This window comes from Bos taurus, chromosome 22 (assembly GCF_002263795.3).
Source record: "Bos taurus isolate L1 Dominette 01449 registration number 42190680 breed Hereford chromosome 22, ARS-UCD2.0, whole genome shotgun sequence".
Lineage (NCBI taxonomy): Eukaryota > Metazoa > Chordata > Mammalia > Artiodactyla > Bovidae > Bos > Bos taurus.
Window position 1 is genome coordinate 60,510,695 of NC_037349.1, and position 16,313 is coordinate 60,527,007.

At 63.5% G+C, this 16,313-nt stretch overlaps 2 protein-coding genes across 11 annotated transcripts in view; one reads left to right on the forward strand and one right to left on the reverse strand.

Moving 5' to 3' along the window:
• ZXDC (ZXD family zinc finger C) overlaps positions 1-8,553 on the forward strand; it is a 22,510-nt gene extending 13,957 nt beyond the window's left edge. The window contains exons 6-11 of one of the 5 annotated variants that reach the window (XM_059880144.1): positions 170-816; positions 1,657-1,719; positions 2,208-2,292; positions 5,926-6,050; positions 6,507-6,608; positions 7,607-8,553. In XM_059880144.1, coding sequence (XP_059736127.1) covers positions 170-816; positions 1,657-1,719; positions 2,208-2,292; positions 5,926-6,050; positions 6,507-6,608; positions 7,607-7,693 — 1,109 coding nt within the window. In that variant the 3' untranslated portion in view covers positions 7,694-8,553. The other 4 variants (XR_009492426.1, XM_024983331.2, XM_059880146.1 and 1 more) reach the window with 4 other exon arrangements.
• The window catches only part of SLC41A3 (solute carrier family 41 member 3), a 20,888-nt gene continuing 12,543 nt past the window's right edge, over positions 7,969-16,313 (reverse strand). For 3 of the 6 annotated variants that reach the window (XM_024983334.2, XM_024983333.2, XM_024983335.1), the window contains 8 exons: positions 15,523-15,594; positions 13,469-13,613; positions 12,897-13,043; positions 12,548-12,692; positions 12,047-12,126; positions 10,838-10,972; positions 9,677-9,825; positions 7,969-9,120 (listed from right to left, as the gene is read on the reverse strand). In XM_024983334.2, the coding sequence (XP_024839102.1) occupies positions 8,911-9,120; positions 9,677-9,825; positions 10,838-10,972; positions 12,047-12,126; positions 12,548-12,692; positions 12,897-13,043; positions 13,469-13,613; positions 15,523-15,594 (1,083 nt within the window). In that variant the 3' untranslated portion in view covers positions 7,969-8,910. Of the gene's footprint in view, positions 9,121-9,676; positions 9,826-10,837; positions 10,973-11,389; positions 11,741-12,046; positions 12,127-12,547; positions 12,693-12,896; positions 13,044-13,468; positions 13,614-15,522; positions 15,595-16,313 lie in introns of those variants that run through there. The other 3 variants (XM_024983338.2, XM_024983339.2, XM_024983337.2) reach the window with 3 other exon arrangements.

Here is a 16,313-nt window from a genome sequence, read left to right on the forward strand (position 1 = left end):
CACCCGCGTGTCCCCCACGGCTCCTTCCTGCGGAGTGTGGCACCTTCGGGGGTTGGCAGGGGCTGCGGGGGGGCATCCGTGTCCCCTCAGTGTGTCCTGTCCACATCTTAAGTGCAGACAGCCCTCCCGTCTCTGGTCACCACGGTCACCAGTGTTCCTTCCTTTTCAGACTTCTTCCCTCCGCTGGGGGCTCCGAGCTCGCTGACGCCCGGCGGTGACCCTGACAGCCCCGGGCAGGGCGAGTTCAGCCACGTGGACCTTGCGGTCCTCTTCTCCGACCCGCCGGCCGACGGCAGTGCCGCCCCCGGGGCCCCCGATGCGGTGCTGGGTGCTGGGATCCTGACCGTCGACGTGACTCCTGCGGGCGCCTCTCTTGGAGGGGACCTCCCTGCTGGTCAGGCTTCCTTTGGGCCGATGGACCCGCTGGTCTTGGTGGCCCACGGCAACGTCCCGCCTGGCCCAGACAGCCCCCTTGTCCTTGGCACGGCAGCCGTAGGTTTCCAGCAGGGCAGCCTCACCGCGGACGACGTGGCAGCCATGGGCACAGGGGCCCTGGGCTGTCTGGTGGCCGTGCCCGTGAAGAACTTGGATCAGGACCCCCATGCTCTGACCCCGAGTGGCCCCCGGGAAGCCAGCAGCACTCTGGAGCCGCTGGTGCCCATCAAGGTGGAGCCAGACTCGCCCCCCCGTGCCCAGCCCGGCTGGCAGCAGGAGCCGGGTGAAGGGGCGTCGCGGCCTGCAGAGTCCAGCCCCACAGAGCAGTGCAGTCCTCGGAGAGACACCGGGCTCGCGGCAGGGACCGGCGGCTTCTACCTGGTACGAAGCGCCCTGGGGTCACTGGCTCCTAGCTCGGCTCCTACCCCGCCGTGCAGTGTCCTGGATTGACCGTCTACTGCAGACTCTTCCTAGGGGCCTGCGAGAGCATGGAGCCCCGGCTACAAGTCTGGAAACCTGAATTCCTGTCTCAAATCTGGAACGGACTAGTGTTTATGACCTTGAGCAAATCACTTAACTTGTCTGAGCCTTCAGTTCTCAGTTATTTCTGAAATGAGGGGCTTCGACACGATTTCTAAGGTCTTTTCGAGTGCTGTGGTTTTGGTGATAATGTGTCTTTTCCTGAGAAAAGCTGGGATGTTCATGAGGTTGAAATGTCCTGGCGTTTGAGCGTATCACATAATGGCAGGTCCTCAGACGGACTCCTGACTGAGAGGAATTGCGACATCGATGGTGTCTAAAGATTTATGGACGTGAAGAGCAGGAAAAATTACCAGTTAGAATGGACGAGAGAAGGAGAGTGGTCTGGGAGCTCTGTCTCTGGAGGGTCATGACGCTTCTCCACTTGCGAGGCCTGACGCTGGCGTGCTGTCACGGCACTCACGTCAGTTACGAGTTCACTGTAACTCGGAGTGACTTAAGCAGAGTCTCGGGACGGTCTGTTTCCTCAGCCTCGGGTGGGAGCAGTCAAGTAGGTTTCTCTGTGGTGCAGGTTAAATTCGATAGTGATGTTTATGTTCAAAAAGTTAAATCTTACTTGGCCACGATTTAACGAAGAGCTAATCTGTGGAGTCACCGTCCACCGTGAGGGACGCAGAGATGGCCAAGGCCCAGGGCCAGCGGCGCGTGAGGCTGACCCGACCCTGTCCGTTCTCTCGCTAGCTGTGTGACTGGGGTCGGCCCGGCGTCTGGGAGCCCGGAAGGCGCACGGAGAGGGGCCCGCAGGTAGGCCCGAGCCCCCCGGGGATGAGGGTCGGCCATGTCCTCACAGGGCTCCCAGCCCCGCGCCCGCAGACCGGGTCCCTCACGGCGCTCGCAGCCCCGTGCCCACAGACTGGGCGCTCGTGGAAGTCCCACCGTCCCTGGCGCACCTGCCGCTTCGCCGGCTGAGGCCCCGCGCAGCCGCGGCCCCGGGCGGGTGGAGGGCTGTGCTGAGGCCGTGGGGCGGTGGTCAGGTCCTGGTCACCAGGACTCGGGCTCTGTTTCAGGCAGCAGAGGGGTCTTCAGCTCACGACAGGCTGGTTTCCCTGTGAGGTGTTTCATATGTTTTAGACTCCGGAGCAATAAGTGTTGCTTCTCTGGATGAGAGTCCCGTCGCAGCTGTGACCCGGCGCCCGACGTGGTGCTCGGTCTCTGACCATGAAACGCACCCTGTGCCCAGTTGCCGCCTGCTGTTTGGGTCCTGACTGATGACGCCTTTTTTTTGGATTCAGGAAGGTGGAGGCTCAGCGAGAACTGATTCCCAGTCCGTCCACCGAGCCAAGGAGAAGAGGCAGAGAGGCTCCGGGAGCCGCGCGGGTGAGGCTGCGTGTGCCGGGCCGGGGCGGCATGGGGACCCCGGGCGGGGCGCTTCCGGTTTTAAGACGTCAGCGCTTTGTGGAGTTTCTAAAACACGCCGAGTGGACTGCACGGTCCACGCTGGTTTGTGAACTCGTCCGTCTGTCCGGGGCGGCTGCTCTTGGTGCCTTGTGAGGCTGATGCCGGCTTCCTCAAAAAGCACCACGTAAAGTATTTAACTACAGCTTATTTCAAAAGTATCGAGAGGAGTGTAGGGTCCGCGTACAGTCGTCCGTCTGTGTCTCCTTTGAATGACGATGACGTGCTCTTTTCCTGTCGGCTTTCTTCACGGAAACACTGCCCCGTGGTGCTTGCGGGTGGTTGGTGTTCACGGGGGACGAGGCTCCCGGTGCTCGAGCCCCGGGGTGGCGGGGGCACAGACGGGGTGGGCCCGTGGAGACGGAGCTGCCGGGGCGGCGTCTGTAGAGCGGTTTTCTCTCTTTGTTGTTTTTGTTAATACTTTAGCGTCATCTTTTTAGAAGTTAGGACACTTAGAAACACGCCAGACGGGGTCATCACTTGGTTAGACGTTACCAGCTTGCTTTTCTTTCAAGTTGGCGTCTAGCACGTGTCCAGTTTTCAGTCGTAAGCGCCGTGAACGTCTGTGCTTCTGTTTGCTCGTGTCGCCCGGGGAGGCTTTGTGTCTCGGGCCTCCCACATGCGGCACCCCTCCCTCGCCCTGGTCCCTCCCCCCGTGTGTGCGTGCGCGTGCACGCACCTGCTGCAGAGTTGGGGCAGTGTGTCCATGGGCCGGTGGGCCTGTCAGCGTGCAGGTCCCTGTACCACAGGTCTCCAGTCATCCGACTGGAGGCTGTGCCCTGGCGAGTTGGGCCTGGGGGCTCCATCCGGCCCCCGAGGCCTGGGCTGTGGGCCTGCCACTTCCTCAGGGCTGCAGAAGACGCTGACGTCCCCCCCACTCACTTTCGGCTAGAAGACTTGTGCTCGCTCAGGAAGGTGAGCAGAGGTGTCCCCGCATCTACCCGTGTGAGGACAAGCAGCCTGCTGGCCTGCCTGCGCCTCCAGGGGTGGGCGGGCATGTCTACCTGCTCGGTGATCCAAGCACTGTACTGGCTTTCCAGACAGAGCCTGCCAAGTGTCCAGGCTTCCCATATGAGGCGGGGGGAGCATCTCCTTGAGTGTGAAGGCTCCCACCCCTACCCCCACCCCCAGCTCAAGGCCCGAGACAGCCAGCAGGAGGAGGAGCGTAAGTACGTGCCCACTGTCCCTTTTCCAGAGCCCTGGGCCAGCCGTGCGTTTCCCCGGAGCTCTGATTTTGGTGGAACTGCAGGCATGTAGAAACGCTTCCCTGTGCTTTGTCCCCGGTCATGGTGCCTGACACGTCACCTCGCCTCCCCCATGTGGACCCGTCCTGGGATCACGCATGTCTACACGGCTCGGAAAGGGCCGGGCCGTGGTCCACTGATGGGTCGGATGTTCTCTGCCTGGGAGAGGGGCCCCCGGGTGAGAAGGGAGAAGGGGGCCCCCGGGTGAGAGAGGGAAGAGGGTCGCCCCAGGTGAGAGAGGAGAAGGGGGCCCCCGGGTGAGAGAGGAGAAGGGGGCCCCCAGGTGAGAGAGGGAAGAGGGTCGCCCCAGGTGAGAGAGGAGAAGGGGGCCCCCGGGTGAGAAGGGAGAAGGGGGCCCCCGGGTGAGAGAGGAGAAGGGGGCCCCCGGGTGAGAGAGGAGAAGGGGGCCCCCGGGTGAGAGAGGAGAAGGGGGCCCCCGGGTGAGAGAGGAGAAGGGGCCCAGCTGAGCGCCCTCCGTGCCAGTGGCGGTGGCCCCTTGCTGGTGACTGTGGGACGCAGGCCCTCGTGCAGGCTGAAGGCGCACTGAAAGGAGGGTTTGTGTGACTTCGCTTAGTTAAGTGTGTGCTGACCTGGCGGGCGAGCTGACCGGGCTTGAGCTTGTGAACACACAGAGACGTGCTAGTCGCTCACTAACACTGGCCTGGTGCTGAGCCCTGTGGACCCGTCCGTCACCAGGTGTGAAACAGGCACTCGGTCACGACATCTAGAAGAACCGAGGGGGTTTATCTCTGATGTGTGCGCGGGTTTTCCCTTTGTTCTCCCATTTAAGCAGCACGCGCGCACACAGTTGTGCATGAAGGCGGAGCTTGGATCCCAGCTGGGGTCTCAGGTAGCACGGCTCGGCTCGCGCCGTGTTATCAGTGTCAAGGAGAGGGGGCTCAGGCTCACTGCATCTTTATGATGTGACTTGGTGATGAGTAGGAGACACACATCGTGTAAACCTTGCCTACTTTAAAAAAGTTGGCCGTGCTGGGTCTTAGCTGTGGTGCACACGGGCTTCGCTGGGTCACACGGGGTCTTAGCTGGGTCACACGGGGTCTTAGCTCTGCACACAGGCTTCGCTGCTCCACGGTGTATGGGATCTTAGTCCCCCGACCAAGCATTGAATCCCCACCCCCTGTACTGGAAGGCAGATTCTTAACAACCAGAGACATCCCCACATCTTGTCTGCTTTTAAAAGTAACTTCAAAAGATGCACTGTTTGGGGCCTGCCTCCATTCATCCCACAGTGGTCTCGTGACGGGCTTCCTTGATAGGCCTGGAAGTGCAAGTTGGCATGCAGGCGGCCCGTTTGGACGTGAAGTGGAGTTAGACCCCCATCAGCTTGTGTCTGACTGTACCACGTGGGCTTCGTCCAACGCCGCGAGCTGAATCTGCAGCTGCAGAGTGGGGTTGAAGGTATATTTAAAGCACGTGAGCTTTTTGTTAAAAAATGGTCTCGACGAGTCTCCAAGCGCACGCAGACACGAGCTGCCTGGGAGCGCGCCGGCAGTGCCCCCCTCGCCGCGCCAGTGGGCTTCCCCTTTGGCGTTTCGTAGTTGCCGTTTCACGCGTCTTCTCGATGTGTCTGCACTGCTGATAACTGCAGTGCCCCTCAGCTTCAGATGAAGAACGTTCACTCCTAGAAAGTGTGCTTAAATAAACTTTAAAAATAAGTGGAATTCCCATTTATGGACACGTTTGTAGCAGGACGTGTGCTGGGGTGCTGGAAGACCTGCAGGCGTGCCAGGGGCTCCCGGAAACTCCAGCGGAGGCCAGAACGTGCACCCAGAGGCCGCACGAGGCCGGGGCGGGGCGTCTGCAGTGAGCCCACAGGCGCGGCCACGCCCGTGGGTAGGCTTGTCTTCTCTGCCCGTGTCCACCAGTTGCCCGGGCTCCTCGCCCTGGCACTCCCGGACCTGAGCGTGTCTGCCTGCCCCACCGTCCAGGGTCAGGGAGAGTGGGCAGTGGAGCCAGGTGGGGCTGTGTTCCTGTCAGAGAAACCCTTTCTGGGTTAGGAAATGCTTTCTGGTCAATGTTTTTTAAGTGTATTGTTATAGAACCAAGACAGTGATGGTTTTTGTGAAGGAAGTTGTACCGAAAGAGCTGCTTAGCAGCTGTGAGGGTTGGGGGGTGGGGGAGGGGGAGGCAGCTTCCGTCCGTCCTCCTCCCGAGAGCTCTGTGCTCCACGTGTCAGGGACCCCGCGCACCCCTGGCTGGCAGGTGTGCAGGGTGAGGCAGGGTCCGCCCCGGAGGGCGGGGGCCCGAGCGCGTGTGCGTGGAGGACACAGGAGGTCGTGCTCTGTTTCAGGAGCCACTGGGGAGTCTTCACCAAGCCCGGGGGACGGTGACGTCTGTGCCGGCCTGGGAGCCTGGCTGTGGGGCAGCCTCGCCGTGCCCGGCGCCCTGCCGTGTGTCCAGGTGCAGCTGCTGCAGGTGAGAGCTTGCGCCACACAGACACAGAGAGATGGACACACAGACACACACCCAGAGACACGCACACACAGACACAGACAGCACCCCACACGCCCCTCCTGTCGTGCCCCGGTGTCCACACTCCCTGGTCAGGATCTGGGCTCCCGCATCTGGCGGGACGCGGGCACCTTCAGCCTTGCCTTCTGGGGCTGGCAGGGGATGGGGAGGGGAGAGGCGTCCACTCCGAGGACGCGCAGCTCTGACACCCGGCACGTCTTCGCTAAGCGCCTGTGTCCGCGGCTGTGGGCCTCGGGGCTAAGCAGGGCTGTGGGAGCACGGAGGGCAGGCAGCTGACCCCCGGCCCCCGTCAGCGTGGGCCTCGGGCCTCCCTGGAAGATGGGCTGGGCTGGCGCTGCCGCATCTGGGGGGTGGCTTCCTGGGGCCAGGGTCCCTGACATGGTGCTTTTGCTTCCGCAGGACGAACCCTCAGGGGATGGGGTCTTGCCTCTGGCACTCAGCCCGCAGCCTCCTGCCTTCCAGCCCCTGCTTGCTGTTGACCTGCCCGTCTGTGTTCTTCAGGTTCGGTGCCCCTGTTCTCTGGGTTGGTCGAGCCCCACGCAGCTTCGGTCCCAGGCTCGTCCCTGAGGTGGGCTCACCCCGGGTCTCCTGGCCAAGTGGCCAGGGTGTTTTCCGGAGAAGGGGGTGAGGGTTTGAGCAGTAAAGGCTGAGCCTGCAGCTCAGGCTCACACGTCTTGGTGGGTGAGGTGGGGTTTCACGTATTCAAGTTCACGTGTTCAGGCCTGTGAGAGTTGGGCTGGCCAGGTTTCAGCCTCTGCAGAGATGGGCCCAGACAGGTTAAATGGTTGCTGGAGTCAGGGCTTAAGCTGCGTGTGGGCGGCAGTGGGTAATTCAGATTTGGATAGGTGAGGGTGATCTCTGCACTTTATCAGATTTGAAACACATATGTAAAAGTCAGACACGTGGTTTGACTTTTACATATGTGTAAACCAAAAACGTAACTTTGGTTTTCTTATGTTCAACTTGGGCTGTGGTGTTAGAAGTGGACGTTGGATGGAGCTTGGAGGCCCCTGGTCGCAGCGTCCAGAAGGCCTCACGGCATCCCTCCTCCCACGGGGCGGCCCTCGTCCTGGGCTCCTTCCTAGGGTGGCGGGGGGTGGGCGGTGGGCGGTGACTGGTGTCCCTGGTGGCCTGGAGCCCGGTGCCAGGGCGGCTCCCTGGAGGCGGCGGCCGGGGCCCGTCCCCGTGGGGCCGGCCGGGGCAGGGTGCCCCCTCTGAGGAGAATGGAGCCCGTCCACGTGGGGCTGGCCGGGGCAGGGAGTCCCCCTCTGAGGAGAATGGAGCCCCTCCACGCGGGGCTGGCCGGGGCGGGGAGTCCCCCTCTGAGGAGAATGGAGCCCGTCCACGCGGGGCTGGCCGGGGCGGGGAGTCCCCCTCTGAGGACATCGTGGTGGGGATGGAGCTCAGCTCTCCTGTTTTGTTGGTGTAGAAGCCTCTCCTTGAAGTGACACGGGCTTAAACTGGGGGAGGGCAAGCTCACTGCTGTGCTTGCTTTGCAGGAGGTGCTGCCCGCAGGCGGAGGTGCCGCAGTGCCCGAGGACTTGCCGTGCTCGGGAGGCGCGGCTGGTCTGCGCGCCTGGCCGTGACCCGCCCCGCTGGGCCGGGGGCGCCCCTGGGCGGCCAGGCCCATTCTTCAGCGACTCTGGGGCAGTGTTGAGTGTTTCTGCTCCACTCTGTCAGGGATGCTTGGGGCTGGGCCTCCCACCCCGACTGCGAGAGCAGGTGCTGGTCTCACTGCTCCGCCGAGTGCGGCCCCTGAGGACGCGAGGGGCCCCCAGCCGACAGGCCGAGGACACAGGCGGCCCCCCCAGGCCCCGCTGCAGCCCCCACACCGGCCGAGTGTCGAGTTAAACTCACAGAGTGAGCTTTCTTAGTTTTTATTTTGGTGTCGGTACCTCGTGGAAGCCGACAGCGGTTTGCAAGGCTGTCCTCCGAGCACTGGGGCGCATGCCGGGCCCTGGCCCTGGCCCGGGGCCGCTCAGGTGTGCACGCGGGCGTGTGCTGGCTCTCAGTGCGCGGCCCGCCCTGCGAGAGGACACGAGCTGTGACCATGCGCGAGTTACTGCCCGCTGGGGGCCTGGGCGCGGGCCCCGGAGCTGGTCCCTGTGCCTCTGCAGGTGGTGTCGTTTAGACGTTGGTGGTTCTCACTCTGCTTTCTGTTTGTCTCCTGAGGCGGGGGCCTCGGCCTGTGGGAATGACCCCGCTTTCCACGGTGACCCCCGGTGTCCTGTGGGGGCTGCATCCTCACTGTAGGTGGGTCGCAGCCGCCTCACCAGCACCTCGGCTCCCCGCTTGTCCAGAGTGCCCTGGACACGTAGCCTCCGGGCCAGGGCTGGACCTTTGTCCCCGACGTGCTCAGGACCGGCTTCCGTTTCCCAGGCACTGAGGTCCCTGCTGCTGTTGGGCCCAGCTCCTCGTGCGAGTGAATAAAAGTTTTTGTAGCCGAGCCAGAAGCCGGGCGTTCTTTCTCTCGACTGCAGCTCTCGAGTCCTCTCCTCGCCGTGGTGTGGGGCCGATTCCCTCCCCTTGGGGTGGGCCTGGGGTCTGGTCTCACCTTTACCCTCCTCTGGGGGTTTAAATCTAAGCACAGGTTTCTGCTGATGACCAGAGATGCTGGGAGCAGAAAGGGGATCAGGCCCATCCCTGGAAGAGCGGGGAGGACGGCCTTGCAGGCTGAGGGTCCTGCCCCCCGCGCGCCCCGCCCCCTGCACGTGTGTGCAGGACAGAGGCCGCCCCAGCCCCGGGGTCCGGCCAGAGGAGCTGCATCAGGTCTGTGGGCGCGAGGGAGGGGGCTCCTGGGCCCCTAGGAGGGTCCAGGTGCTGGGTCCAGGGGGCTGCTCGGCCACACCCCAGTCCGCAGCAGCCCGTGGGCGAGGAAGCAAAGTGCCAGCAGGCCGGTGCCCAGCAGGTCGCCGAGCCCTGTGAGGTACGGGATGCAGTGGTCATCTGGGTCCAGGGCCCGCCGCCACGCCAGCCGGACCGCCACGTCAGCCAGGTGCAGCAGGACGGTCACCTGCGGGGGGACAAGCAGGGTGACGGCTGTGCGGGAGGGGCCGCGGGCCTCTGGGTGGGCGTGGTGCCCCGGGCCCCATGCCAGCCCTGGCTCCCCTTGGCCCAAGGTGCGTCTCCGCCTGGAGCCTCAGGCTAGCTCTACCTCTCAGGCTCACCGGGAGCCTGTGTGGAGGCGCCCTACGCGCGGTCAGGCCTCAGGCCCTGAAGCCGCTTGTCCAGGCCATCCTGCCCTGGCACCACTCTGGACGGCCTCCCGGGCTCCCTGCCTGCCCTTTGGGGTCAAAACCGTGCCGGCACACCCTCATGGGGCTGCCCCCAGGGCCTGGGCAAGTGGGCTGCCAGCAGAAGCCCACACGCACCTGTAGGAGCCCCTGGCCTGCCCCGCCCATCGCGGGACCCACCCTCTGCCGCTGTGCTGACCCTGCTGGGGAGGAGCGAGCAGTGCCTCTGGACACGGCCCCTGGGCCGGACCAGCTGACCGAGCCTCCGGGAGGCGGGGGCTACGTCCCGCTTGTCCAGGGACCCCTCCCAGGGTGGGGCACGGCGCCCATCCTTACCTGGACCAGGCCCGCCAGCAGGTACAGGAGCACAAAGGTCCTCTCGCTCGGGACCGACTGGCTCTCCAGCAGGGAGACGATGGAGAAGAAGGCCAGGTGGCCGGGCACCACGAGCACCAGCAGGACGCGGGCCGACGTGGCGTTGATTTCTGCGGGAGGCAGGGCCGTGGCTGAGTGGTGGCTGCAGAGGCCCGGGCGGGAGCCTGCAGCGCAGTGGCCACGCGCACTTCCGCCGCACGTGTCACGGAGCTGCTGTGTGTCCTCCCCACGGGTGCGGCCAGCACTCCTGGGAGCCGGCGTTGGAGCAAGAACAAGCAGGATTGAGCCACAGCAGCAAGCAGGCCGACCAGGAGGCGGCGCGACCCGCTGTGAGGGGGAGGTGGACGTGGCGGCTTCCGGAGGCCACCGTGCGGACGCACTGGGACCAGGGCTGGGGCCCCCTCAGCAGCTGTGCGCGCGGCTCTGAGGCTGCGAGAGACACGCTTTCCTGCCAAGACTGCAGGCTGTAGAGCCAGCCCGTAATGTGAGGGTCGTGTCGGGCAGAAAGGGGCCTCAGTGAGGGCCAGGCTCCATCTGCACTGAGTTAACACGGCGTCTCATCAGCTGGGTGGGGAGGGCAGCACAGTTGCGCAGACGCAACCGTGAAACACCCTGGAGAGGCTGCGCCAGACCTCTCCACAGCGACAAACCGTATGAGGCCTTATGTATAAGCCTTATTTAACCGTATGATTGTTAAAAAGGATCTTTAAAACAAAAAAAAAAACTTACAAAGGGAAAAGATAGGTGTTACTATCGGCAGATGGCGTAAAAACTCAGGAAAATGCGCTGAAAACTAAGAGCTACACACATTTCCCCCCAAAGCTCTGTGCTGTGCCCTGACCCCCAGGGGTGGAGTCACAGGTGACGAGGTTACGGGGTGACCCCCCAAGGGCAACCCCCACCCCGGGGAGTGCTGGTCCCTGCAGAGGCGTTGGGAGCACGTCTGCGCACGGGTGGCCGGTCAGACAGGGCACGGGCAGACGGCCCACCTAGGGGCCTGGACAGCATGCCTGGGGCGCAGGGGCCTCCCCTGCGCTGGGGGTCGGGCCTGGTGACACAGACTCCAGTGATGCCATCCTTGAAAGAGATGACCACGTGGTCCCTGGAAGGCCCCGGACGCACCTGAGCTGCAGAACGTGGAGCAGGGGCTGGGCCAGCACTTCTTCATCCAGAGAGGCAGCACCCCGGGCGTGCCCCACAGGTGCAGGTGCGTGGAGATCCGGCTGGTCTGAATGGCCACCAGGTTGCCCCCAACACCTGCAAGGCAGCCCGGTTTCCCCTCTTGACGTCTGTCTCGGAGCTTGTCCTTTAAGTTCAGCTTCTCCAGGAAGCCGATCCAGCACTTGATTTCCTCTCTTTGCCTCACACCTGACCACACGCCTCGTCTGGCTGCAGACTAGGCGGCCGGGACCTTGCGAGGGAGGCATCCAGGCAGCAGCAGGGTCCCCTTGACAGGGCGCCTCTGAGCGAAGGGGGCATGACCAGCAGCCTCGGGGTTCAGTGGCTGATGGCCAGGTGCAGGGGTGGGGATGGAGGGAGGGAGGGGTGGTCTCAGGGAGCTGCTGGAGGAAGGACCCAGACCACGGGCAAGTCTGAGGTAACATCGGGGCCAGAAGGAGAGGAGACGGGGCGGGGCGGGGCAGGGTGCATGCTGCTGAACTGAGTTTGAGGGGCTCCTGGCATTGCCGGAAGCTGAGCGTGCGGGGCCAGAGGCCACTGGGCTCCTGCGGGCGCAGGTCGGGGTTGGCCCCCAGCCATGGTCCCTCCCCTATTCTGTCGCACCAGCCCTGGAGGACCCCTCCCCGGGCCTCCCAGGGTGGAGGCCCACTGCCTGGGCTGCTCCAGAGGACTCCGAGGACGGCCGGGGCAAAGGCGCCTGCAGATGGAGCCCATGTGCACTGGCTGCGCCCTTCACTGCTCCCCACTGCCCAGCTGTCTCCCGGTGGGGCCTGGTGCTTGGCCCCCTGCAGATGCTGAGCGGGACTTGGGGGCCTCCAGGATGTGAGCCAGTACATCGCAGCCTCACTGCACAAGGAGAAGACAGGAACCTGGGCTTTTAATTGTAAATGTCTGAAAATGTTTCAGTGCCATCAGTGAATCTAAAAGGGAAGCCAGGTGGGGCCACAGATGCCAGCAGGTGGGTCTGGGTGATGGCCAGCAGGCATGGACTCAGCCCTGGCCCTGGTGCTCCGAGGGCAGCAGTGCCCCAGGGGAGCCCCTGAGGACCGCAGCCTGGCCTCCCAGCTGTGTTCAGGGCCGAACCCAAAGCTCCGTGGTCACTGTTCTCCCAGCCCCTGGCCGCCAAGCCCCAGTGATGGCCACAGTACCTACCACACATGATGGGAGCAAAGACTGCCATGCCTCTGAACTGCGGCTGGGACAGGGTCTTGTTCAAGATGAGCCCCCCGAGGCTGCGGGCAGACGGCAGACGGTGAGCGGCACGGGCGCCCCCCACCCTCAGCACACAGGCCGCCCCGTCATCCCCAACCCCGCCTCTCCCGCACCCTCTGAACCCCCGTGTGCATTTCCACCTGCGTCCCGAGTCCCGCCTGTCCAGGACGCCCAAGGAAGACATCACCCCCTAAGAACACCCCGGACCCACCCCAGGCCCCCGAGCGGGCCTGGATGTGCTGACTCCCCAGAGACGCTGCCAGGGCCTGGCCTGCGACCTCCGCTCCCCTCCCCGCGAATCAGCCAGGAACGCACGTCAGAGAGGAGCGGGGCGCCCGGGGCGCGGACCCCTCCGCCCTGAGGGGCCCACCAGCGGCCATGCAAGGGGACGGCGCCCACAGAGCCGCGGTCTTGGGGCAACGGACAGAGAGGAAGGCGCACCTGCTGACGAGCATCGCCAGGACGATGGGGAACCAGCCGAACTTGAGAATCCTCACGACGGGCGGGTTCTGCTTGGCGATGAGGACGCAGGCGGGGGTGAGCGCCGCGAAGCCGACGCAGACCAGCGGCGTCAGGTACTGGCTGTCTGCGGGGGAGCGGGGCGGAGCTGGGGTGGGCCCCGCCCCGGCCCGCGGGCGGCTCGCGGCTCTGCCCCCACCTCCCCGGAGCCTGGGGGCTGCAGCCTGCACTCGGCCCCCACTCCTGACCGCGGCCAGCGCTGACCTCGGCACTTCGGGTGCCTGCTCCCACCACCCACTCAGCCGGCCGGGACTTCAGGCCTCGGGCGCACCTCTGTGTCTGTAGAAGAAGCTGCTGACCACAGCCAGCAGGGAGAGTGTGATGAGGTCGCCCAGGCTGGCCGCGATGGGCGTGGCGATGTTGTCCGGGTTGACCCCCAACTTCCGCGCGCCGACCACGATGCAGACCATCAGCGTCCCTGCGGGCGGGGGCGGTGAGCGGGTGGAGGCCGCCCGGACCTCACTGCGCCCACCCAGCCGTTCCTCCGCAGGGTCAGGCCCTCCGGGCTGCGACTCTGCCTTGTAGCTCCTGCGCTTGACACCGGAGCAGCCCCAACACGGACGTCCCTGAAGCGTCAGGCAGGTGGTTCCGGGGCTCCAAACCCCTGGGGACCTTGGGCCTCGGGGAAGACCCGAACGCAGGTCCTGGGAGGTGTCGCGGCCTCGAGGGAGGGGTCTTGAGCCCGCAGCCACGGTCCCCGCCCCTCCCTCCAGGGGCCGCCTGCACTGCGCCCCGCCCCAGACCCCAGACCCCGCCCAGGCCCAAGATGTGCGGGTCCAGGTCATGGTGGGCGTGAAGACCGAGGTGCACCCCATCCCCTGCAGGACCCCGAGGGCCACTCACCCAGGGCGCAGGCCGCCAGGGAGGCGGTGAGGACGCTGCTGGCGCACAGCACCTGGGCCTCCACCACATCCAGCCCCTGGCCCGAGGCCAGGCCCAGCAGCAGGGCGGCCACAGCCGCCAGGAGCCCCACCACGGCAGCTTGCACCTAAGGGCGGGGACCAGGCTGAGGCAGGCCCTTCCCTCGCCGGGGAGTGGCGACCAGCACCCACCTCAGCCCAATGCCCGGCCCTCTGCCCCGACCTTCCCCAGCGTCCCGTGTTTATCCTGGTCAGCTCCCCTCTCGAAGGTCTGACCTCCAGAAGCACCCCCATCCCCTGGGGCCCCAGGACATGCCCTGGCTCGTACACAGAATTCCAGCCAGCATTCCAGGATGGCACCCGACAGCTCGTTTTACAGTCAAGTGTCACCAAAACGAGTATGTGTGCCAGGACAGCTGTGACAGTTTTGAGAAAGAAGATGGAGTGGCATCTCATTTTGGCATTTTCATTATGAGTATGTGTGTTAAAGCTACAGGAACGAAACCTGGGTGGCTTGGCAGAAAACAGACCAACAGGTTGGCAGGACAGAGCAGGGTCTGGGGAATGACTCGTGAGTACATGACCGTTCACTGTGATAAAGGCGCATTCCCATCAGGATGGAGTAAACAGGGTAAGAGAAACCACACATTTGCTTGGGGAAAGGAAACGATTCTGACTTTCGTCATTCACACACATGTACCTGAACAGGAAAACCTAAGCCGAGACATGAAAACATGGAATAGTACGTTTCAGCTTTTGGATTAGGGAAGGCCTCCTCCTTCCTACAACACGCCAAATCTATAAAGAAAACTACAGATAAAATGTATAGGAAGTGCCAAGTATGACTTGTGTGACAAGAGACGGCACCAAAGAAGGACCGGGACAGACTGGGAGAAACCACGTCCCTCACCGAACTGGTGAAAGGCTCCCACCAGGGACTTCCCGCTGGCCGAGGGGTGCACGCCGTGCTCCTGATGTGCGGGCCGGGGAGCTAGAGCCATGTCATGCCACAACGAACAGCTTGTGCAGCCCAGTAATTGTTTTAAAAAAGATCCGCATCCTGAACTCGTTGAGACGTCTCATTGAGATGGAACCATGAGTCCGTCTCACAAGTCAAAACCAACCATCACGATAAAAGGGGGATCTGATAGGGTGATGCTCAAGCGATAGGACAGGTGACTCATGGAAAGGAAACGCGTGCGGCTAAGAAACAACGATCGGATCCCCTCTGTGATCCTCCCGGGAAACGTCTAGAGCTGCAGACGGTTCTCACCCTGTGAACTTGTGGGAGTTCTCTTCAGAGCACCCAGTGCAGAGAAGCCTGGAAGTGCAGGCCGCCTCCCGCCCCGCCGCCCAGGGTGATGGGTGCGTGCAGCCGGGCCGGGCCGGGTGGGTCTGCACGGGCCCCACAGAGCTGGTCCCCAGCGGCTGCACGTCTGTCTGCCAGTGACATTCCAGGCCGTACCATTGTCAAAATGCCAGTTGTCAAGAATTTTAAATGTGATTCTATACTTTTGTGATAGGATATGCTGAAGTTATCCAAAAAGCTTAATTATGCAGTGTACAGCATCCTTTATGCTTTGATGTTAAGCTTTTTAGAAAAACAGGAGGCAGGATTGCATCCACGCTGTGCTGGGACCGCGTGCCCACCTAGGGCCTGCCTGGAGCAGGAGCAGATGGGATGCCGGTTACGGAGGATTCAGGAGGAAACAGGAAAGCAGAGCCAGTGAGCGTCACTGAGGCAACTGCGACCTAGGCCCTGAGCCGGGGACCCAGGCTGAGCCCCAGCCATGGAGCTCCCTGTGCACGGGGCAGGCAGCCTGTGGGTAGGGGGCGGCCTCGCCTGCGGGCCCGCGGTCCTGCTCCAGGTTCCGCGTGTGGCCACAGGCTGCCCCAGCCGGAGGAACTGGACACAGATGCGTCCTGTCCAGAGGCACAAAAGCCCGCCCTGGCCAGAGACTGCGACCCCTCCGTGAGGAAGACGCACGGGTTTGCAGTGACGAGCGTGGAGTGTTCAGGGGCCAAGGGGAGGCTCACCTGCACGAGGGCCAGGTTGCTGCTCACCACCCGGTACTGCTCCCGGGGGTCATCGATCTGCCCGGTGTTGGCCTGGATGGGGAGAGGAGCCTACCTGAGTCCCCTGGGCGCGGCCGAAGGGGTGCCCCCTCCCTGGAGGCCCCGGCAGGTCAGCAGGGGCCCCCTCATTGCCGCCAGAGCAGATGGTCCTGCTGGCTGTCAGAGGGCAACTCGGGCAGAGGGGTGGGGACACGGGCCCCTGGAGACCAGGAGCCTTTTGCCCCGACCTGGGCCAAGTGTCCTGCTGAGGAGATGTACCCAAGCCCCTCTTCTCTTGTGATAAAAAATTCAGGTCAGAGACGTGCTCCCTCTTTGAGAAGCCATCGCCGCTCCCAACGTCACGGCCTCTGCGGGCCAAATTCAAGACAAGAAAAGGTTCAAAGAAACTGCATCTCTTGGTTCCTGTGTAGTGAGCTCAGTTACTGAACGCTGACTTCTCACTCCTTGTCTGTTCTTCCCAGTAAACACTCCAGGTTGAGAAAGGATTGACCTTAACCGTCTTTCTCCTTCCTCGGATCCTTTCAGGGTTTTCTTTTCAAATAAATTGAGGCTTTAGAGTTCCAGAGTTCGTGAGAGCCCCCCCAAACCCCCATCGCCCGGCCTCCCCTGACTCACGGCTCACGGGCCACAGGTCAGCCCCCAGCTTCATGACTGCGTGTCTGCACCGCCCAGCTTCCCACCTCCGCCCCGACCCCAGACGTGGGCGTGGCCGCCGAGCGACCTCCAAGACCACCCCCGACCCCACTGGGTGT